Source organism: Sturnira hondurensis, unplaced genomic scaffold, assembly GCF_014824575.4.
Source record: "Sturnira hondurensis isolate 20B ecotype Veracruz unplaced genomic scaffold, ASM1482457v3 Scaffold0022136, whole genome shotgun sequence".
NCBI classification, from domain to species: Eukaryota; Metazoa; Chordata; class Mammalia; order Chiroptera; family Phyllostomidae; genus Sturnira; species Sturnira hondurensis.
In genome coordinates, this window is record NW_028094767.1 from 2535594 (window position 1) to 2558912 (window position 23319).

General features: G+C 38.9%; 1 protein-coding gene across 1 annotated transcript; it reads right to left on the bottom strand.

Moving 5' to 3' along the window:
- Positions 1-431: 431 nt before the first annotated feature.
- On the bottom strand, positions 432-18127 carry DDX43 (DEAD-box helicase 43). Its single transcript, XM_037034342.1, has 17 exons — positions 17824-18127; positions 14750-14805; positions 13907-14033; positions 12923-13060; positions 11197-11278; positions 9939-10095; positions 9599-9717; positions 8855-8965; positions 8332-8473; positions 7788-7888; positions 6690-6777; positions 5107-5234; positions 4802-4911; positions 4155-4293; positions 3293-3380; positions 2353-2508; positions 432-627 (listed from the first exon to the last, which is right to left on the bottom strand). The coding sequence occupies exons 1-16, from the start codon at positions 18125-18127 to the stop codon at positions 2392-2394; spliced, it is 2007 nt and encodes a 668-aa protein (XP_036890237.1). The 3' UTR covers positions 432-627; positions 2353-2391.
- Between the last annotated feature and the right edge of the window lie 5192 nt (positions 18128-23319).

Sequence of the window (23319 nt, forward strand, 5' to 3'; positions counted from 1 at the left end):
GCCAACTCCCAGCAGGGGACACACGAAAGGCAACCATACATTGATGTTTCTCTCCCTCTCCTTCCCCTCTAAAGATAAATAAATAAAATCTTAAAAAAAAAAAAAAAAGAACCAGACAGCTGTCGCCTGTTTTGTTCCCATGAAACTTTTACTGTGCCATTTCAAAGTAGGGGAAGTGTGATCCCTTAAGTGAGGAAGGAACCCCCGAATGAAACACTCTTCAGTAGACACAGAATTAAAGGGCTGTGCATAAAGACAGAGGCCAGCTTATCTTTTTATCATAGACAAATCTTTATTTATTAACAGTCTTTTTCATTGTCATGACAGTATGCAGACAACCTTTAACCCTTTACAGATTTACCTTAATACAGCAACATTACAGGAGACAACAGTTACTTTTATTTTTTTTAAATAAAAAAATGTGAAAAAAGTTTAATGGTACATTCCTTAATATCCATGAAAAAAATTTTCAAGTTAAATACTTTTGATTTTTATTAAAGAAAGTATAACATCTTCAATTCTACATTTTAAACATGTTGTGTTAGGAACTAGTCAGGTCTTTTCAAACACGGCCAGCACGTCTCCACACCTCCACACAGGTTAGTGTATCTCCAAAAAACTTGAATTCTGAAAAATAAGTAGTGAAAAACAAACTGTTGCCAAATCCTTTAAAACACTTTTAATTGTGATGAAATACATAACAAAACTTAACCATACTAACCATTTTAAAGTAATGATTCAATAGTGTTAAAGTGTTAGGTATATTCATTCCTCTACAACCCATCTCTAGAATTTTCTTTTCATTTTCAGTTAATTTACTGGGATGACAATGGTCAATAAAATTACCCAGAACTTTTTCATCTTGCAAAACTGAACCTCTATACCCAGCAAACATTTCCCCATTTCCATCCTCCAACCAGCTCCTGGCAACCACCATCCACTTTGTCACTCTTTATCCCCTACCCTAGACCATGTAGGTGGCATCACACAGTACTGGTCCTCACTCAGCATAATATCCTTTCACATAATGTCCTCAAGGGTCATCCATTCTGTGATGTGTGTCAGAGTTTCCTCTTACACACCACTTTGTGTATCCGTTCATTTACAGCGGGGCTGCCGCCACCTTATGAGTAAGGTTGCTCCCTGTGCACATGGGTACAAATACCTCTGAGGGAGCCTGCTTTCCATTCTTTTGGATGTATTCCCAGCAGTAGGTTTGCCGGGTTGTAGTTTTAATTTGGGGGGAACTGCCATATTTTGGATAGGGGATGCACCGTTTTACATTCCCACCAACAGTGCACAAGGGTTCCAGCTTCTCCACATCCTCACCAACGCTGATACATTCCTAATGAGTGTGAAGTGATTTTTCTTGTGGTTTGGATTTGCATTTCCCCAGTGATTAAACTGAGCACCTTTGCATATGTTTCTTGGCCATTCATACAGGGTCGGGCAAATGTAGGCAAAAGTATGGGAAATATTACAATAATACATACTAATACAAAAGTAAACCTTCCTGTACTCACAATTGTAGACCTACTTTTGCCCCATCCTGTGTATCTTCTTTGGAGAACTGTCTGTTCAAGTCTTTTGTTCATTTTAATCGGGTTGTTTTTGTTTCTGTTCAGTTTTAGGAGTTCTCTATATTGTGCATATTAATTCCTAACCAGAAACATGATTTACAAAAATATTTTCTCTGTAGTTTATTCATAAGGTGCCCTACTGGACATTTAGATAATAGTCTTTTCCTACTACAAATAATGCTGTAATAAACCTTTACTTGTACGTGCAAACATATTTATAAAATATATTCTTAGAAGAGGAATTGCTGGATCAACAGGCGCATGTGTTTTAACTGATACATTACCAAGCTGCTCAGAGAGGTTATGACAGTTCATACCTTGGCCAACTCCATTGCACTGTTGATCTTTCTGTACAACCTAAAGTTTATTTTCTTAACTCTGAATACTTCTAACTTTAAATATAATAACTGGGCCCTGGCTGGTGTTGCTCAGTGGATTGAGTGTGGGCCTGCAAACCACACGACTGCGGTTCAATTCCCAGTCAGGGCACATGCCTGGGCTGCAGGTCAGTTCCCAACGGGAACTCACAAGAGGCAACCATACATTGATATTTCTCTCCTTCTCTCCCTCCCTTCCCCTCTAAAGATAAATAAATAAATTCTAAATAAATAAATAAATATAATAACTGGAAGTTAGGTAACTTTAGGTAAAGAATAACACCTAATAATTCATTACATTAATAACTGCTAGAGATAATCCTAACTACAGTAAACATACAAAGTCAGTTAAGGAAAACAGGCATTGGAAAGACCATATATTAATCAAATGTTACCTCTTATGAGTAGACTGGTACCACTTTTCGACACAGACATTAATAATAAAACTTCTTGGGTTTTCCTTGGGGTCTTCCCAATTTTTTTTCCACTTCTTTTTTCAGTTTATTTGCCTTATATCTCTCAGCCATTGACACAAGCTCCTCTGGGATACTCTGAAACCGTTAGATGTGTTTTTAGGATGGAAATTATTATTTTAGCATAGCAGCTTTTCCATGACATACTAAAATGCCTCCAAACCATTTCAATCAGAGAATATCCAGAACAGATTACATGATATTTTCAACAGAATGAAATGCATCTCCCTGCATCTTAAACTCGGAATTTACCTTTAAGCTATAAAATCAGACTGATCTTAAAAACACCCATTGCCGCACCACTCCCTGTCTGTAGAGCCCCGGGTGCTTCCCAGTGCCCTTGACTTGCCTTGCCTGGGGCCACCTTTGGTAGGTTCTCTCTCATCCCTAATCAGATTATGTTCCCCTGCTGGGACACCATCCCATTCTCCAGCTCTCCTAGCCCACGGTTTCTTCCTCAGCAGGGGGTTCAGTGAGGCTTATGAGACTAGATTAGACTAGATTAGACTCATTAGACTAGATTCCCCAATTATATGATAGTACAGCTCCTCATCTTTGTTTGGGACAGTCCTCATAACATGTTTGATAACTTTTTAAATATCTGTCTTTCCTGGTAAGGAATAAGCCCCAGTACTCAGAATAAGTGAAATTACATGAATATTAGAAAAGTGATATGAGGTAGAAAGAGGAATTTATACATTTGAGGTACAGTTTAAGTAGAGTATATGAATATTAGAAAAGTGATATGAGGTAGAAAAGGAATTTATACATTTGTACATGAGTTTTGTTTAGATTTGGGTTCATATATTTAAATTTATACATTTATACATACGAGGTAGAGTTCCGAGTTTTATATTCTCACCTGATTTGCTCTTTCCAGAATGTTAATTAACTCAGTGGCAACCCTCCAATCATTTCTAGTGATAAGGGTAATTGAAACTCCAGTCCTCCTGTAAGCAGGGGAGGTGGAGAAACTCATGTACATTGACTTGTAATTAATATTCATTATTTTGTTAGCAAAACAGAATAATAAAAGCAGCAGCAGCAAAACCTCAACTTTCTCACAAGCCCAAACATGTATTATACGTCAGAATTTAGCATCGTTTACACAGCAATGTGGAATCCAAACACCTGCCATTGTTTAAAGGGCACGTTACAAGGGTCTGTGCTAGCAGTGCTCTCTGTGGGAACCGGTCCCCTTAAACATGCCAACTCCGATGAGGGTGACCACTGGGTACCCATCAGTTTTGTGACACTCTAGATATAAAGTAAAAAGTGGAACTGAAAAGCTACATGCAGCCAACCACAGAGAGGTCTGATTGAACCTGAAACAGGCCCACTGGGCACAAATGAAGTAGGAAAGCAGGTTCTTGGGCTGCTCAGACAATTTACAGGCAAGAGAAAAAAAGTTTTCTAGATAACATGTGGAGCCAAGGTTGGCTTTTTTTTTTTTTTTAATTCTCACCAGAGGACATGCTTATTGATTTTAGATGGAGGGGAAGGAAGGAAGGAAGGAAGGGAGGGAGAGAGAGAAGGGGAGAAACAGCAATCTGTTGCCCATGGAACACACCCCAACTGGAGACTGAACCTGCACCCCTGGCATGTGCCCTGACTGGGAATCAAACCTGCAGCCTTTGGGTTTGTGAGATGATGCTCCAACCAACAGAGCCAGGCTGGTCAGGGCCAGAGTTGATGCCTTTCATGGGCAGGCTATGATTACCTACCCGGCTCTTCCAGTGCGCCCTACTCTGTGCACATACTCTTCGATGTTCCGGGGAAAGTCATAGTTATAGACATGTGTGACATCATGGACATCGAGACCTCGAGATGCCAGGTCAGTAGCAATCAGTATTCTCACTTTACCTAGAGAGCAAAGCCAAAGGATTATAGACATTCTCACATAAGCCAATCTAAGACATATCAGAAAGTATATTTGCCCCTAGTATCTGACCAGGTGAAGTATTACCGCCATTAATATTGAAACACTTAAGGTAGTGAAGATGGGAAGGGGATATTTGGTTTTTCTTCTCAACTGCTGGCAAGCTACAACACAATAGATACCATGGTTCAGCAAATGGTCCCCGAATCATCTGAGCCATGTTGTAAAAGATCCATGCATCTCAGGTAAACTAGGAAAAATATCCTCCATGGCAAATTGTTGCCTTGACACCCAGGTTTAAACATTAGCTCTTTGGAGTTTCCATAGTTCTGAGAGGCTGGTTAGTATTTACAGCTCTAACAGGCATAGTCTGAGGTCTGTAAACTGAGGGCAGATCTTAGAAATGGGTTCCATGGAAAGGAGCTGTCACTCAGCCAATCACCTGCACTGCACACTTTTCAAAAGCAACAAACAGTAATTACATAAGTGTACCTGTTTTAAAGTCTTCTAGTGCCTTCTCTCGATCGCTCTGTTCTCTGTTGCCATGCAGGGACTCTACTGAGACGTGTCGGAGAATCAGGTCACTGGATAAGTGATCAGCACTGGAGCAAACAAAGTCAGTGACCTTAGGTGGTTACTCCAATGCCGCCATCAGCTCACTATTTTACTTCTATTAGCAAAAGCCTGAAATAACCTACCGAAAGCCATATACACCTCCACTTGAAATTAGTGTACAAATAAAAAGAATGCTAAACAAATCAATTTGATGATTAAGGATATAAAGAAAAAATACCTACACAGCTTTTCTGCTGACAAACACTATGACTTTGTCTTTGGGAGACATGCTCTCCAGGAAAGTTTGAATATGAGATCGTTTCTCTTCTTCTGTGGTGACAATTATATTTTGCTTCACAGTACTTACAGCCTGAAAGATTCAAAGATCATAGCACATCAACACTGATGGCAAATAGCATAATCTGGCTCAAAATAAATCTTATTTCCATCAGAGACTAATGTTTTAATAAACTGCTAACAGAAAATAGGCAGGTCTTCACAAAAATATCTATCTACTCAAAGATTTGTAGCTCAGCCTTTCATGCTTTATCACTTATTCACCCACGAGAAGCTGGAACTCCTGAATGGTTGGCAGTGTGCTGAAGGTTGGTTACCGTTGTAGGACAAGAAATAACCGTGCAGGGAGGCTAATCTTACGAAAGGTGTCATGAATTTTGAATGTAGCCCTAACTAAGAAGAAAGATAATTACTTTATACACAAAAGTTTCCATTCAATGAATATATTGACAATGCAATGCAAAATTTCAAAATATCATTAGCACTATTTTTTGAGCCAAAGATAAAATAGATGTTAATAACACTTAATGAAAGGAAAGACCCAAACATTTATTCTGCTTTTCATGAAATCTAATGAAATGGGGCTACGCAATGAGCCATTATTACTCCTAGTGATTAAATTAAAAAAGGGCAATTTTCATTAATCACTAATTGAAAAAACAATTATAATTTTTATGTAAAAGGCCAGAAAACTTTATAATGGAGAAGAGATATAATGGAGATCTTTCATTATAAATTGTATAATTATTAACATCATTTGAATACACCAATCTACCTGAACTTCACAAAAACAGAACAACAGGTTTAAATATATGCACAGCTGTGTAGAATTGTTTCAAACCCAATTCTCATGGGGTTAATAAAAAGATATCCAGAAAATACGAACAATGACTGGATGTTTCATGGTATTCAAGGATTATTAAAATTGTAGGTGTAATATATAATACAGTTATGTTTAAATTAACCTTTTAGACACATATACTGAAATGTTTGTGGATAGAACCACTATGTACCTAGTATTTGCTCTAAAATCAAGGAGCGGGCAGAGATTTGTCAAAACACCAAGCAATTACAATTTCCGTAATTCATAAGAAATATTTTGGAAGATGGTTTGACTTTGGGTGCTAAGCACATAATGCAATACAGACACCATGTATCATAGACATGTACACTGGAAACCTATGTGATCTTACTAACCAATGTCATCCCAATACATTTAATAAAAAATAAGTGTAATAACATATTAACCAATCAAATAAAGCTCTCCATTTGCATTGAAAAAATATATTTTTAAAGATTTTATTTACTTATTTTTAGAGGGGAAGGGAAGGAGAGTGGGAGAGAAATATCAATGTATGGTTGCCTCTCATGCGTCCCCTGCTGGGAACTGGCCTGCAACCCAGGCATGTGCCCTGACTGGGAATGGAACCGCGATCGTTTGGTTTGCAGGCCTGAGCTCAATCCACTGAGCTACACCAGCCAGGGCTGAAAAAATATTTTTAACAATAGTAATAAAAAACAAACTTACAACCAGATCCAAAGTACCAACATATACAATCATCGGCTCTTTCAAATAAGATTGTGCAAGTCGACGGACCTCATATGGCCATGTTGCACTGGAAATAAAACAAGATATACAAACAGGAAGAATTTACTATGAAACAACCATTACTAAGTTTCTCCCATCCAAGTACTAACCAGGCCCCACCCTGCTTAGCTTCCGAGATCAGAGGAGATCAGGCAGGTCCAGGGTGGTATGGCCATAGACCCATTACTAAGTTTCTCTAAGAATGCTATGAACCAAATTGCTCATGAAAGACAGATGTAGTACTTTTCAATAAGTACTTCAGAGAGAATTGCTCAACTTTAGTGAGGTAACTAGAAAAAACCTTTAAATATGTTTAATAAACAGGTTTATAAGCCAAAGGTGAAGGAGATTTAGACCTTAAACTCTAATCTTTGGTAAGATGTATTCAAGTGTTAGATTTCTCTTGGCCTTTATAAAAAAAACCAAAAACCTTGTATTTTTCATACACTGCGAGCAGGCAAAACTGAGTGCTATGCCAAATAAAAACATTTTAAGTGTACTGATGAAAGGATATATAAATATAAATGTTTCTTAAACATATGTATATTATAGAAGTAACCACCTTTTATACTCTCACAGTAATTAGCTGGGAAGAAACAAAATTATATTTCCTCAATTATATTCTTTTTTATGATAATGACACAAAGAAGAAAATGGTTATGAATTACTCTGCATTTAAGTAACAATCATTGCTTCCTCAGTTTTACCTTTGGCAAAAAAGTATTCAGCAGTCAAATGTTTACCTCTAAGAACAAGGGATCACTTACTCAAATGTGAGACCCCACTGTGAAACTCAGTGTCTCCTCCAGGCACCGCCCCCCCTGTTTTTATAGACATCTGTAACTTAGGAAACCAACAGTTCTCGTGACACTGACACACTGAATTGCTATACTCAGTGATGACATGATACCTTTCACCTAAGGATCTCAAAATACTTTCAAAGAAATGCTCTCAAAATCCTGCAGGGAAATCACCCAAAGACTGGATTCTATTCCAGTGATTCCTACGTTGCAGACTAGCAGTGGGGCACAGACCTACCTTGTCATAACCGTCTGCCTGTCTGGGCGCACATCTAACAAAATCTTCATTATCTGGGGTTCAAATCCCATATCCAGCATCTTGTCAGCTTCATCTAATACCTGCATTAAAAATGTTTGTGGCTAGATATGAGAGGTAGCTAATACCTATTCTCTCCTTATAAATATGATACTAACAGCTAATTTTCTTATTTCCCCTATTCATAAGCTAATACTTTAATTTCTCCAGAAGAAAATAAGTGGTTTGTGGTTTTAACATAAATTGATTTGATTTTTTTAGGTATTTTCTAAATCTATTTAATGAAAAAAGTTTATATCCAAATATCCATGCGGATTTTGATTTTCTTTTGTACTTATCCACATTTTCCAACATTTATAAAAACATTAAAATAAAATTATCTTAAATCCTTATTTTAACATATTAAAGGGAATGGGAAATATCCCTACAATATAAAAAATATTATAAAATGGATAGCCATTCTAAAAGACTGTTTTAATAAGCGTTCAGTTCTTCCAGTATCTCAGACCCCTAACTCCATGATTACCAAGTAGGTTATACTTTTCAGGTTGACAAAGTTATTCATTTGCAGATCATTCAGTCTTCCAGGAGTTGCAATAATGATATCTACACCTTTTGTCAGATCTTGTATTTGTCCATTTCTATCTCCACCGCCATATATACAAACGCTTAAAAAAACACAGAGGTTCATGTTCAGGCAAGGAATATCCAAACATATTCAAAATCCCAACCAACCTAAGTGTCTAGGGTATAAAATAAAATAAAAAGTATATAAATTTTAAAAAAGTATCAGATGCCTTTGGCACTATTTGCCCCTTTCTGAGAACTATGAATATCCGCCATCGCGGTGGCATGTCCGTCTTGAAGAGCCGTGTCTGTATCATTGTTACTGACCCCACCACCCTGGCTACAGTTGGTCTGGGTCAGGGATAATACCTGACCCATGCTGAGCCAATCAGATTCTCAAAATGTGGGAAAAATAATGAGAGAATGTGTAAAGCTACAAATGATTAAGATGCTGATGCAGAACAGCCAAAGAAATGACTTACTTTTTAAGACCTTTATATGAATACTTAGAACACTCAGCTCGCACTTGAAGAGCTAATTCTCGAGTGGGTGTAAGGACTAACATGCCGGGTCTGTTCCTTTTGTCTCTAGCTCTTTGGAGAGAAAACAGAAGAATAAAGTACCTCCCTCAGATACAATAGCAATGAGTGTCAAAATCACATGCATTCACCATAAAAAGTGGAGAAATATGGAAAGACATTCAAACAAACAATCCAAGGGCCCAGATAGAAGCCTTTTCATTTAATGTGGCCAATGCTTTTCTATGTCAAACATTCTCTAACATAGTCATACTGGACACGATAATTTAAACAAATTATTTCCATTGCTTCATTGCTTCTAAAAAATGTGGGTTTTTTCCCTTTTACTGATTTCAGAGAGAGGGGAAGGGAAGGAGAAAGAAAGGGAGAGAAGCAGCAAAGTGAGGGAGAAACACCTATCATTTGGTTGTTTCTTGCATGCACCCCAACCCAGGACTGTGCCCTGACTGGGAGCCCAACCAGCAACCTTTCTTTTTGCCAGATGACGCCCAACCAACTGAGCACACTGGTCAGGGACTTCCCAAAAATGTTTTGTAAATTTATACTTTTACCAATACAGTACGAGTGTATTTTTCTGAGATTGGTCATTACCTTTGTACCAATGCAACCAACAAGGAAACTGGAATTGCATTTTTGGTACCCAGATCTATTAACCCCTTTAGAGAACTCAGCTGTAGAAATTCTTACACTGGTTGAGAGTCAAGGTGGATAAGTCCCGGCATTAAGTAGGACAGTGTCTTCCCTGTTCCAGTTTGGGCCACTCCTATAAGATCTATTCCTTGTAGAACTATCGGCCATGCCTGTGACTAAACAGAATGATAAATAGTAAACTAAAAAGTCCTTTCTTTGTGTCAAGTGTCCCTCCTGTCCCAGCCCCGAACTTTTCTCCACAAACACTTTGTTTGCTGGGAACTGGTGGTGCAGGAAATGCTGGGGAAGTGCTCCCTGGTGACTTAACTTCCAACAGGCATTGTTTAGGGGGTAGACCATTAGTGAAATATCAGAATTAAAGAATTATTCAGCATACCTGAATTGGTGTTGGCTTTTGAAAACCTGCCTTTTTAATGTTTTCCATAACTTCAGGATAACATTCAAAAACATCCTCAAACGTACAAGTAGGATTGGGGATAGGACGTTTCTCACCATCTTTCAAGTCATCACACACTATGTTGTAATTTTCCTTCCTTTAAGGGAAAACAGCACAGATATTATTGGCCTTGGTCCCTTTATTTCCCAAGCAAGAAATTTTCTGGCATTAGTTCAGGTCGTATCTAGAAATTCAACTGCAACTGATTATAACCAGACTGTTAGTAAAGTTACAGTAAAATGTAATCATTAAGAAAAAGAAGTCAGCCCATCTTTTTCTTATCAGAAAAGTCTCAGAAAGAAGGAAAAATTACACTGTATATGTGAATGGGCCAGTGAAAGTTTCATGGAAAGGCTAGAAACAGAGCCTGGAAATTATATGCTGCATGACTCAAAATCAGATTTGGCGAACACTTGAGGGCCTACAATATTCCACACATATTTCTTTATTTTAACCTCAACAATCCTGTGAAGTGGGAATTATTCTCATTTGGCAGGTGAATATTAGCTACTTGTCATACATCTGAGCCCTACCCCAACCCTGGGATAACTATTTTTTCTGCTATACTATCTTAGTTTTACAGCAGACATTAACTTTAAAAATGTTGCCATTAGGACCTTTAATTCCAGATAATAAGGATTGAAGAGTAAGATATTATTCTATTATTCAGATGAATAATAGAATGATTATTCTATTATTCAGATGAATAATAGAATGATTATTCTATTATTCTAATATTATTATATATTAATAATAATAATCTGTTATAATAATAATTATATTATTATTATAACAGATCAATTTGTTATGATTTCCAACAGCTATAGAAATACTCTCTAAAACTACTATTCAATACAGCAGGCATTAACCCCATGGTTTTTTAATTTAAATTCTTAAATTAAAAATTCAGTTCCTCAGTTATACTAGCCATATTTTAGGGGTTCAAGAGGTAAGTAAGTAACTTACCTGATATGGTAAGTAACTACTCTGTCAGACACAAACATAGCCCATTTTCCATCCATGCAGAAAGTTTCATTGGATAGCAATAATCTCATATATACTAAATAGGATGCAGCCAAGTTTTCATTTGAATATAAATTGTGTAGACTCCAAATGCAATCATTTCAAATCTTTGTCCAATGAGTTAATTCAGTTACACAACGATACAAATACTCAAGGAAGTAATAAAACAACCCACCTCCAAAGGTCTACTTGTGCTTGTGACATTGACCTTGTTGTTTCTGACTCCACATAAAAGTTTTTCTTAATTGGAGGTAAATCTGGGACAAAGATGAAATTCAAACTTTGATAAATAATGACAACTTACATTTCACTGACACGTATTCAAAGTAACAGGAATCACACGAAATACTATCAGGTTTGCCTCGCAACCACACAGTTTTAGACAGTTGTGCAATTTACCCGTCAGGCCTAGGCCAGAATCTACATCTCCCATTTTCAGTTGCCTTTTAATTACATTTTTCACACAAGCAAGAGATCTTTAATTATAAAATTAAGTATTAAAGAAAAAAAACAAGCTTTACAAGACACGATCATCACAACTGATGAATCTTCTCTCAAACACAGTGAACTGATACTATCTTTTCCTTGAAGGTACATCCCATTACTGTTTAGGAATAAAATATTTACCTTATTCTACACTAAGAAGCTACTATATCTTTTTTTCACAAATGCCTACTGTACCTCCTCCAAACTTAAATCCTGTCTCTGGCCACCTGTCCCAAATCTCCCCATCTTGTTGAGGTGGCACTGGAAACTTAATGTGCAGACGGGCTGACTGCCATAGTGGAATTAGTCATTGCTAACATGCGTCATGTATTATTGCATTAGCGTTTTAATTCTGAATAAATGATGCTGTGCTGCTGCCTCTTTCCCATAGCCAAGTTCAATGCTCAAACTTCCTCTGAAATGCAGTGACCCGGAACGTGGAACATTTTATTCCATAGATAATTCCAAGTAGGAATTTCATCTAAAGTTCAACAAATGTTAAAGACTTATTTCTTCTCAAGAACTGCACGCTCATTAAATGTTTTTCCCTTTTATTTTGCCCTTGTCAGTCAGGATGGTCCAGGATCAGCTGGTGCTCAATCACAGCAACAGTGTTAACAACTCAGGGTCGGCATGCTCATTCCCTTCGATTTTCCCTTGGGCCTCGTTTTCTGTTTTATTAAACTGTTGCAGTAAGCTATCTCAAATAAGGCAAGGTATGGGTAAGTGTAATATTTTAACTTCCCATTTACAGCACAAGTCACAACACAGACAACATAGAAAGAAACATGTTCTAGGAACTATAGCTTTGCAAAGTTTACTATCATTTTTCATATACATCTCATTACTAAAAGTACTACATTTTATAGAGAATAAAAACCTCAATTAAGAGAAATGCCAACACCAACTCTGGCTGGTATGGCTCAGGGGATTGAATGCTGGCCTGTGAACCAAAAAGTTGCTGGTTTGATTCTCAGTCAGGATCCATGCCTGGGCTGCAGGCTGGGTCTCCAGGTGGGGGTGTGCAAGAGGCAACCACACATTGGTATTTCTCTCCCTCTCTTTCTCTCTCCCTTCCCCGCTCCCTAATAATAGATAAATTTACATTTTTTAAAAAATTCTTAAAAATAATTAAAAAAAAAGAGCCCTGGCTGGTGTAGCTCAGTGGATTGAGCGCAGGCCTGCGAACCAGAGGATCGAGGTTCGATTCCAGGTCAGGGCACATGCCTGGGTTGCAGGCCGGTTCCCTGCAGGCCAACTCCCAGCAGGGGATGCACGAAAGGCAACCATACACTGAAGTTTCTCTCCCTCTCTCCTTCCCCTCTAAAGATAAATAAATAAATAAAATCTTTAAAAAAATAAATAAATAAAAGAAACACCAACACCACGTGTAAATGTTAGAATACAGCACAAACCTGCCCACTTTTTTTCCTCCCATTTCAGAGCCTCTTCTCGAATTTGATCCCAATCAATTAGTAGTGGCTGATCTTCTGTAACAACACTGTCATCTGCCCTTACATCTCTTTGAGCAGAAGGTTGGGATGCAACAACATCTGTTAAAATATTTTTACCTAATTAGTTTCCAAACAAATCTTATTAGTATAAAATCCCTAAAACCATTTTACTATTTTGTGTTTTAAGAACCAGACAGTGATGCCTGCAATGTAAAACGCAGGGTTTTAGTGCTACAGAACCATGGCAATTCTAGTCATGGTTCCTGTCATCAGTTACTGGCTTCAGATTCATGAAATGGGAAAAATGTAGCTTATTGGAGAAGTTAAGTAGCGCAAGAGCCTAGTGTCTACTAAATCACATAAATCACTTAATCTTTACAATAATCCACGAGGAGTATGTTACCCCAGGTTAACAGATGAGGAAATGGGGTCTTACAGAGTTCTTAGGGGTTCCCCCAAGAAACACTAAGAGGCAATGCTGCCACTTGAACCCAAGACTCGGTTCTTTTTCACTTCCTTATTGCTTCTGAAAATGGTTCAATAAGCTTTTTCTTTAGTTCAAGCAGATCTGAGATTTCTAAAATACCAAATAATCAGGGAGTTTTCAAAGTCGGTAACATTCCAGGGAAGAGATTGTAGAAACAGGAAGTCAAGACTGACTCTTGCTCTATCATTAATAAGAAGAATTTTTTTTAAGTTAATGGGTTTTTTTCACTCATCTATGGCTAAAATAAAACGGAAAGGCTTAACCAAGGAAATTAAGTGTTTTCATTTGAGGAAAAAGCATCCTAGAATTCCACAGAAAACAATTCTGTAACAGACTAGATTTAATAATGGCAACCTAAAGCTTTATTATAAAGAAAAGCATCAGGTATGATATGGCTTATAAAATGTAATGAAATTTTAAAAAATGTTACAGGGCTTTAGTGGGCAAAAACTACTTACCAACGCTGGGTTGTGAGTTATAATTCTGTTGTTTTTTAACAAGATTATCTATCACTGCTTTTGCTTTTTTTTGCATTGCCTTGCTACCAAAAATTTTGATTTCCGCTTCAGGACACCCCTTTATTACCTATACACAAGGGAAAAAATTGGTGATTGAAGTCCCCTTGCCACCTGCCCCCTCCAACAATCACTCAACTTCTAATAACATAAAAGTGTAAAGTGAATACAGTACTGCCATCAATGAGTGCCTGAGATATTATGTAAGGCTTTTACACAGGAAAAGGTCATGAACACACAGAATTCGTGCTCTGGAAAGACAGCTCCAGCCACAGCTCTTTGGCCAGTGGAGAATGGTTAGAGGAGGACCAATGGAAGCAGGGTGCTTCGGTTAGGGGAAATGCTCCGAGTGATGTGATTTCCTCTGAGAAATACAGGGAATGGAAAGGACTCAACAATGGTGGCCTCCCTGTGGGATCATGAGAAGTTAGTAATCTGTGCTTGGGAACTTGGTGTGTACTGAGATTGGGAAACAGGAACAGCTCAGGGTTTGAGGAATGGGGGGTCAGGAAGGGCATGACAAATAGTCCCCAGTGATCCCATTCTTCAGCGAAGATTACCTCTAAAGGTTTTTACCTTTATGAGTCAAACAAGACAAGACAAGACAAAACAAAACAAAACCCAAGACCTGGAATGGCCCACAGCTCAGGTGAGTTCTTGAAAAGAATGGCGGCCCGAAGAGCTGTGGCAACTTACCTACGTTACCACAGCGTGTTCACAACTGAGCAGAACCAGAGATGGGAATGAACTACGAGCTTTTTGGATTTAAGAAGACAGATCACCTACCTGTATTTTGGTGTTTGTTGTACTTTGGATGTCCTTTATTTTTGACCCACCACGACCTGTTTTTAAAAATAAAGATATTTTTAAAAGCAATTTGACATACTGTGCCTATGACTATTGAATGACAACACCTGCCTGAGAATCCCTTCGACTTGAAGTAGTAATATCAACGAGCAAGTCAACGACTACTTTCCAGATTCATGTATTCAAGTTTAAGAGACAGTCTCATTATCTTTTGCATGCCAAATTGGTTTGTGATGAACAGTATATGGATTTATCAAATTTTGAAATTTGAGGCTAGAAATGAAAGTTATTACTGTGTTCTTAGCCTACTTATTTTCTGGCTACAAATTTAATAAAGGTGCTATTTATTCCTTGGTTTAAAAAAAGCAAGCTGAAATCACTAAGGGGGGATTTACCCACTTTCCTCAAAGAACCATCTGTAGTTCTTTCTTAAGTCATCCAAACAAAGGCTCCCAGGGTCCAATGATCTCTTTCAGTATGGAAAAAGGGAAGCAAGCTTTCTCTATCCCAAAGTTTGGTAGATGGTAAGAGGCTCCTTTTCTGGAGGTAGGTACTAAGGATTCATTAGCAGCCCAAGCAAACAAATTAGACCCGAAGTGTTGGCAAGGATGAGGAAAATCAGAACCCTGCACGCAACAACTCAACAACAAAAAATCCCATTAAAAAATGGTCAAAGGTCTTGAATAGACATTTCTCTAAAGAAGACACACAAATGTCCAATAGGCATATGTGGTAAGATACTGAAATCATTAGGGAAATGCAAATATCAAAACCACAATAAGAAATCTCCTTGTAACTGTTACAATGGCCATCATCAAGAAGGTAAGTGTTCAGGAGGATGTGGAGAAAACGGGAACCCTTGCGCACCTGATAGGGATGTAAAGTGGTACAGCCACAATGGCAAACAGCACAGTTTCCTTAGAAAATTAAAAATGGAATTACACTGCACTTTGGGAATCACACTTCTGAGTATTTATGCAAAAGTATTGCAATCAGGATCTCAAAATGCTATCTGCACTCTCATGTTCATTTCAGCATTATTCACACTAGAGGCAGAAACAACCTAAATGTCTGTCAACAGATGACTGGATGAAGAAAACATGGCCTGAACATACAGTGGTAGTTTTCAGCCCGATTACCATTTGTGACATTAGGAATGAACCTTGAGGACATTACGCTAAGTGCAATAAACCAATCATGAACAAACAAACAGTGCATGACTCCACTTCCACGATGTGTCTGATGTAATCAAACTTGGAAAAACAAAGTAAAATGGTGGTTGCCAAGGATGGGGAATGGGAAATGAGGGAACTGGAGTTACTCAATGAGTTCAACCATACAAGATAAAAGCATTGTAGAGATCTATACAACAGTATTCTTACAGTTATCAATACTGCACTACACATTTAAAATTGGTTTGTAAGTTAAAGTTGTATTTATTTTTAAAAATTGGATCCAGAATCAACATCAAGTGGATGCTCTCTAGCACAGTGCCTGCATTCTGTAGGTACTCCATAAGTGCTGAGAGCTTAAGTGATTTTTAAAAAGTTTTTTAATTTTATCTATTGTTTTTATTTTTAAAAAGGATTTATTTATTTATTTATAGAGAGAGGGGAAGGGAGGGAGATGAACACTGATGTATGAGGATGTATGAGAGGGACATCAATTGGCTGCTTCCCACAAGCCCCCAACCCCGGACCTGGCCTGCAACCCAGGTGTGTGCCCTGACCAGGAATTGAACCAGTGACCTCTCGGTTCACAGGCCGGTGCTCAATCCACTGGGCCACACCAGCCATGGGTTAAGTGATTTTTACTGCAAACTTCGTGACTTTCATTCACAGAGCATCATTCTTCAGATCTCTGAGCCTGACACATCTTGAGGGGTCAATTAATCTCTGGCTGGTCAAGCAATCACTCTATAAGAGTAGGACAATATATTGTTCTATTTCCTAGCAGCCTACAAAATCTGTTCTTTTTTTTCCAAAACAGGTTAAAAGTGGGGAGGGTAAAACAAAATATTAGCTCCCAAACCTTATGGTAAAATGCTGAGATTCATCATCAGATTTAATAAATGGGACACATCTAAATTCCTATCATTTCTCTTTCTCTCTTTTCAAGATTTTATTTATTTATTTTTAGAGAGAGGGGAAAGGAGGGAGAAAGAGAAAGAGAGAAACATCAGTGTGTAGTTGCCTATCCCAGTGACCCCTACTGGGAACCAGGCCTGCAACCCGGGCATGTGACCTGACTGAGAATTGAACCAGCGACCCTTTGGTCAGCAGGCAAGACTCAATCCACTGAGCCACACCAGCCAGGGCTAAACTGCAATAATTTCTAAATGCTTTTCAAAAATGAATTTATACTTAAGATATACTAAGAAAAAGATCCTGTCTTTCAGCAGATGAATTCCTATTTAGCTCTGGCCGGTGTGGCTAGTATATTGTTTGTGCCCAGTCCTGTACACTGTAAGGTTGTGGGTTAGTCCCTGGCCGGGGCAGGTGCTGCCAATAGATGAGGCAACCAATAAATGTTTCTCGCTCACATCGTTCTCTCTCTTTCCCTGTCTCCCTTCCCCTCTCTGTAACAGCAATGAAAAAATGTCCTAGGGTTAGGATTAAAAAATATTTAAGTTAAACTATGTGCAAGATATGGCCACTTCTCTAAACTGCCCTTTAATATCCTCTACCTTCTTATCTTTGGCTAAGAAAAGCTTGTTCAAGCTTATCAGTGCTCAGAAAGCTTGATTTCAGCACTGTTTTCTAGTTCATTTTGGGGTAACCCTGATCTTTTATCCCAAAGATTTTCCAAGTCTTCTAAGAGTTTGCTCTCCCCAAACACCGTCTCCATAAACAACAAATTGTGCATTAAATGACATCATTCTAGTACCTCGAGATACTAAAAATGTCACAGGGAGAGACCTGAATCTTATTAGGTGGGAGCTGACTGGAGGCAAGGAGAAGGCAGAAGGGATGCCCTTGCCCAGGCTTCACCCCTGGCCCCACTCATTTTCCAGTCCTGGTCCTGCCCTCGCACACCCATCTTCTAACTCTCACCGATCACCACGCCGACGCAATCGTTCTTCAGTCCAAAGCAGAGTGGCGGATCCCAGGAATCATCGGCCACAGGCTGCTGGAGGTTGGTGGGGTCCCTCCAGTCGCTGTCTCTGCCCCCCCTACGGCCCCCTCGACCTCTTCGATTCCGCTCTTCCTCTGGCCTCCTTTCCCGAGCCTGGGGCACTGCCGAGCTGGGCCGAGAGGCAACGACCCAGGAGAAGGCGTTGGCTCCCACTTCTTGCCTAGACATGGTACCTCGAAGAAGATTCGGCGCGTCCGACGCCGTTCCCGCTCGGCCCCGCATTAGCCCACCGTGCCGCCGGAGGCTAGTCTCCAGGAGTATTCACGCAGCCGCTACTGGAGGAGTCCGCGCGAGGCTAGTCCCGCACGTGCGCCGGCCCTTCCTGGCCTCACATCCATTGGTGGACGGGAAGTTGTGGGCGGACCTTCAGGGTCGGACCAATCCCCTCTCGTAATCGTGCGAGCTCCCCGTGTGTACGAGTCCGTGCGCCTACGTCTGCTTCTTTTGGGGCCTGGGGCTGCCTGGAAGCTCTCTGCGCTTTCTCTACTAAACTTCAGAAGTGTTTGTGACCGTGACTCCCAAACACCCACCACTTTTACAACTTGACCCAACACACAGGTAAAACATTTGAAACAAAAGGTTCAAATGTTTTGAACCTTTGAACCCGCAAATGTTTTGAACATCAAAACAGCATTTATCATTGCTATGTGAGCAGCGCTTTGATGTATTTAAGCCTATATTAGTTTTCAAAATGTTGGTCGTAATCCACAGATTTAATAGCCCACAGTTTTAAAATCTAGGGCTTGAGAGCTATGGCTTCAATACTTGACCTGAATGTTTGGTGTAGTTTTAGAGCTAAGGGAATAAACTGAATAAACGCTGGAGGGATTCCCATAATTGCAGCCCGGCTCTGCAGCTGGGCATATTATTCCAGGTAGGCAAGCCAGCTGGGGGTGTCCCTGCTTTGATTAGGGTCTGTGAGTTGCCTCTCACACACCCTCAACTGGGGACCTGGCCCACAGCCCAGGCATGTGCCCTGTCTGGGAATTGAACCAGCAACCCTTTGGTTTGCAGGCTGGCACTCAATCCACTGAGCCACATCAGCCAGGGCCTGAGTAAATTTTTTTGGTGGTGAATGCACCAGGTCAAGTGTCTTCAAATTGTCTCAACAAATCTCATATCAAACATCCATCAAACGTTGTAGACATCTATTATGATGCTAGGAACTGTGATCTGTGCCCAGGATTAAAGGGGGAAAAATACTAGACCTGGTTCATCTTGGGTTGATGGATCAATTCACATGAAATTAACTGCAACTGTCAATGAATCATCTCTGGATAAATAGGATTACAGGGCCATTGGAGCACCCAGGAAATAGATTAAAAGGCAAATGTATTATGCATTTAATATCTATTATCTAATCTTTAATCCGGAAAGTATAGTATTGATCATCTTTACAAAGGAACTTAGTTGTAATAGATTTGCAATTATTTTATTGAGGACTTTTACATCTATGTTCATGAGAAATAGTTTGTGATTTTCTTGCAGTGACTTCATCTGGTTTGGTATTAGGGCATCGCTGTCCTCATAAATGAGTTAGAAAGTTTTCCCTCTGCTTCTGATTCCTGGAAGATATTGTAGAAAATTGGTATAATTTCTAAACGTTTGTCAGAATTCAGCAGTAAACACAGTGGGACCAGGTGCATTCATTTTCCAGTCACTAATTATTGACTCAATTTCCTTAATAGATATAGGCATATTCAGTTTGTTTCTTTTTGTGTTTTGGCAGATTATATCTTTCAAGGAATTGGTCCATTTCACCTAAATTATCAAACTTCTGGGCATAGTATTTCTTTATTATCTTTTTAAAATCCATGGGATCTGTATCGATAGTTCCTCTTTCATTTCTGGTGTTAGTCATTTGTGTCTTCCCTCCTTCTTAGTTAGTCTGGCTAGAGGTTTATTTATTTTACTTTTTTTTTCCCAAAGAACCAGCTTTGGTTTCATTGATTTTTTTCTATTGATTTCTTGTTTTCAATTTCATTGATTTCTAATTTTTATTTCTTTTTTTCTGCTTACTTTGATTCAGTTTGCTCTTCTTTTTCTAGTTTCCTAAGGTAGAAAATTTGATGATTGCTTATAGATCTTTCTTCTTTTCTAATGTATTCATTCAATGCTATACATTTCCCTCTAAGCAATGTTTTTACTGTATCCCACAAATTTTTGTGTTTTTATTTTCATTTAGTTCAAACTATTTTATAATTTGTCTTGAGATTTCTTCTTTGACCCGCGTGTTATTTAGAGATGTGTTTGATCTCCAAGTAGTTTGGGATTTTACAGCTATCGTTCTGGTGATTGTTAGTTCAATTCCACTGTGGTCTGAGAACACTGTTGGCCATAAAAACAAAATCAACTAGGCATTCACCACCAAAAAATTTACTCAGGCCCTGGCTGATGTGGCTCAGTGGATTGAGTGCCAGCCTGCAAACCAAAGGGTTGCTGGTTCGATTCCCAGACAGGGCACATGCCTGGGCTGTGGGCCAGGTCCCCAGTTGAGGGTGTGTGAGAGGCAACCACACATTGATGTTTCTCTCTTCCTCTCTCCCTTCACCTCTGTCTAAAATAATAAATAAAATCTTTAAAAAATAAATAAAAATAATTTATTCAGGAAAAAGAAAGGATTTCAATCCAGTGCAGACATGGTGAGCCATATAAATGAACTGAACTGGAAAAAGACAAAGGAAGTACTATATAGAATGGAAGAGAAAGTTAAGGGGAGCCGTTTCTACCTTAGAGCTATGTTGTAAACATGATTTATTTGCACAGAGCTCTTTTGATAACATGGAGTGTGTGTGATAGCTCCTCTCACACGTCCTCCCAGTTTCTGTCCGGTTAAGGTCTCTGGCATAAATTTTAACTACAGACATTGTATGATTTCTACTCTTTTAAATTTGTTAAGGGGTTTTGTAAATGATTTTTACAAATATTTTCTTTATTTTAATGAAGCTGGTACAGACAATGTCCATTTAAAACCCATATCCGAGGCCAAAAAGTACGAATGTAATTTTAAAAGTGTAGTGTTCTGTTGTACACACTTCTGCATGAATAACTTTACTAACTGCTCATGACAATTAGAACCTTTCTGGGATATTCTGACAAGATTTTTCTTTGCTCTTAAAATGCTTTCTCTTCAGTGAAGCCATCTTGGAAGTTAGTCCTTGCTCTAACTTATTTGTCATCTTGACTACTCCAACCTGATATTCCTCTTTTGGTCCAGACCCTCAGATTTAAAAGTAGCTTCAAGTTAAGAAAATGTCGTTTTCCCACAGTTCTGTTCTCTGAAAAACTTCCATCTCCCATTGAAAGTCATAGTCCAGGAGTGAAGCAATCACATGCTAGAGCTTCAGAGCCTATTAAAGAGTCATCAAGAACATGTGCATTGACCTTACTTATCACAACCCCAAAAATGCAGTCCTGAAAAAGGTGGCCTCCCTGTGCACACATGTAATATTTTAAAAGGAGGGTGAGGTCTGATCACCAGAAATCAGCACAATGAAAACAAACAATGAATAACGGGCACTCGAATTCAAATTACCACATGTTTTAAAGAGATAGGGTGCTAGTTTCCATTCTATTTTGAAAACCTTATTACAAAAGAACTATTTTTAAAAATAAAAAATGACTGAGGGAAAAGAAAAAAATAAAAACAATATCTAAACCATCGAATGATCCCTGGGTGTTCATGATAAACTTCAATCACATCTTTCTCCATTCCCAGTTCTTTTGGAGTGTGATTATCAGCAATTCTTTGATCTTCAAAGACAAACCTGAGTGAATTCATTGCAACTCCCTGTTTTTGACAGTATGATTCTTTGCATTTTGAGATATGTCATCATTTTTACTTTGAAGTGAACCTCACTGCTATCTTGTCCAATGACTTTGAGTTTAATGTATTATTCTTCCTTCTTATCCCCCACGTCCTCTGGAAGATTTTGCCTCCTGGTCATACAGGGTAATGATGTCTTCATCCAGGGTCTCTGCAGGCAGAACCTCACTGCAGAGTTTACAAATCTGTCTCTCTTTTGTACCTATTAATGATGTATGTTTTAAGGCCCAAAATGCAGTCTAGCCTGGTGAACACTGCTAGCAATGAAAACTGGTATTAGTTTTCGGTCATGGCATTCTTTTGCCTTTCACTCAGTTTCTTTTCTTAAATTTTTTTATTTATCGATTCTTTTTTTAGAGCGATAAGGGGAGGAAGGCTATAGAGAGAGAGTCAGAGAGAGGGGAAGAGAGGGAGAGAAATTGATTTGTTGTTCCACTTATCAATGCATTCATTGGTTGATTCTTGTATGTGCCCTGACTGGAGATAAAATCCATAACTTCAGTGTATCTATGGAACTACTCAGCCAGGGCCTCATTCAGTTTCATATGTACTTCCATGTTGTGATAGGAAATTAATTTTATTCATTGGTAGCCTTGAGAACATTACTAGGCAGGCCATCATGAGATCCCATGAGATCATAGACCAAAATAAAATGCTCAGATCAAATACTTGATTGAATCAACTTAAAACCTACAGTGAGCAATAGGTGTGTGTGTGGTGGGGGGATTAATATACTTACAATAAGTGCAAGTGGGGTGGAAGGATCCTACTACCAAGCGTTTTGTTACTCAGTGAGCCAGTGTTCTGTCTCCCTGGCTCATCAGCCTTTGCATCTGAAGGTATGATTACAAGGCCAGTGTTGAGATGAGCATGGGAGCTGAGCAGTCTGACTAAAGCCAGTACACATTTACCCTGTTGGAGAAACAGAGGGGCAAGTCCTCCTTGCCGAGTTGTAACTTCCCTGTATTTTGCCCATAACCTGTTGAGCAGCTATGGCTTTTATCTGCATTTCTTGGTCAGAAAACACAAGGAGCCAGAATAGATGCCACATTTAGCAATAATGTAACTGCCAATCTGGAGGTAATATGACATGTGCTTTCATATATTAATTCTTTTTGCTCTTCTCTCTTCCTATTTTTAGGACATACAAACTCTATTTCTAACATGCCTCATAAGTGCTGTCTATAATTTCTCTTGTTCTCTATGTGGCAGACTTTATTATTAATATAGCAAACACACATGGCAGTCTGCATGTTGAATATTATTTCCTAATATTTGTTCTATGCCATGAGTCAGTTTTTAGTAGTCCTCCTATGTTGGAGTGCTCCTTGAACAGTATTTCTTTGATTTGGAAAGATGATTCTTACCATCGAGTCTGGGTGCTGTTTAACTGCATCCCTTTCACATCACTAGCCGTCACAGGGCAGATGATCTGCTGCAGCGGTGGCTCTGTGTTCACTATGAGGCAGGATGTCCATGAGGTCACAGAGCAGATCAAGTCACACAAGTTACTGAAGCAATTTAACCTGGCTGTGTAGCTCCGTGGATTGATCGAGGTTCGATTCCCAGTCAGGGCACATGCTTGGGT

Excerpts from the sequence above, each read along its gene's own strand:
- DDX43 (XM_037034342.1), bottom strand. The coding sequence starts at position 18,127 with ATGCGGGGCCGAGCGGGAACGGCGTCGGACGCGCCGAATCTTCTTCGA. Across the intron at positions 14,806-17,823 it reads TTGCGTCGGCGTGGTGATCG|GTCGTGGTGGGTCAAAAATA; the intron begins GTGAGAGTTAGA and ends TTTTAAAAACAG. Across the intron at positions 9,718-9,938 it reads AAAAGCCAACACCAATTCAG|TCACAGGCATGGCCGATAGT; the intron begins GTATGCTGAATA and ends CATTCTGTTTAG.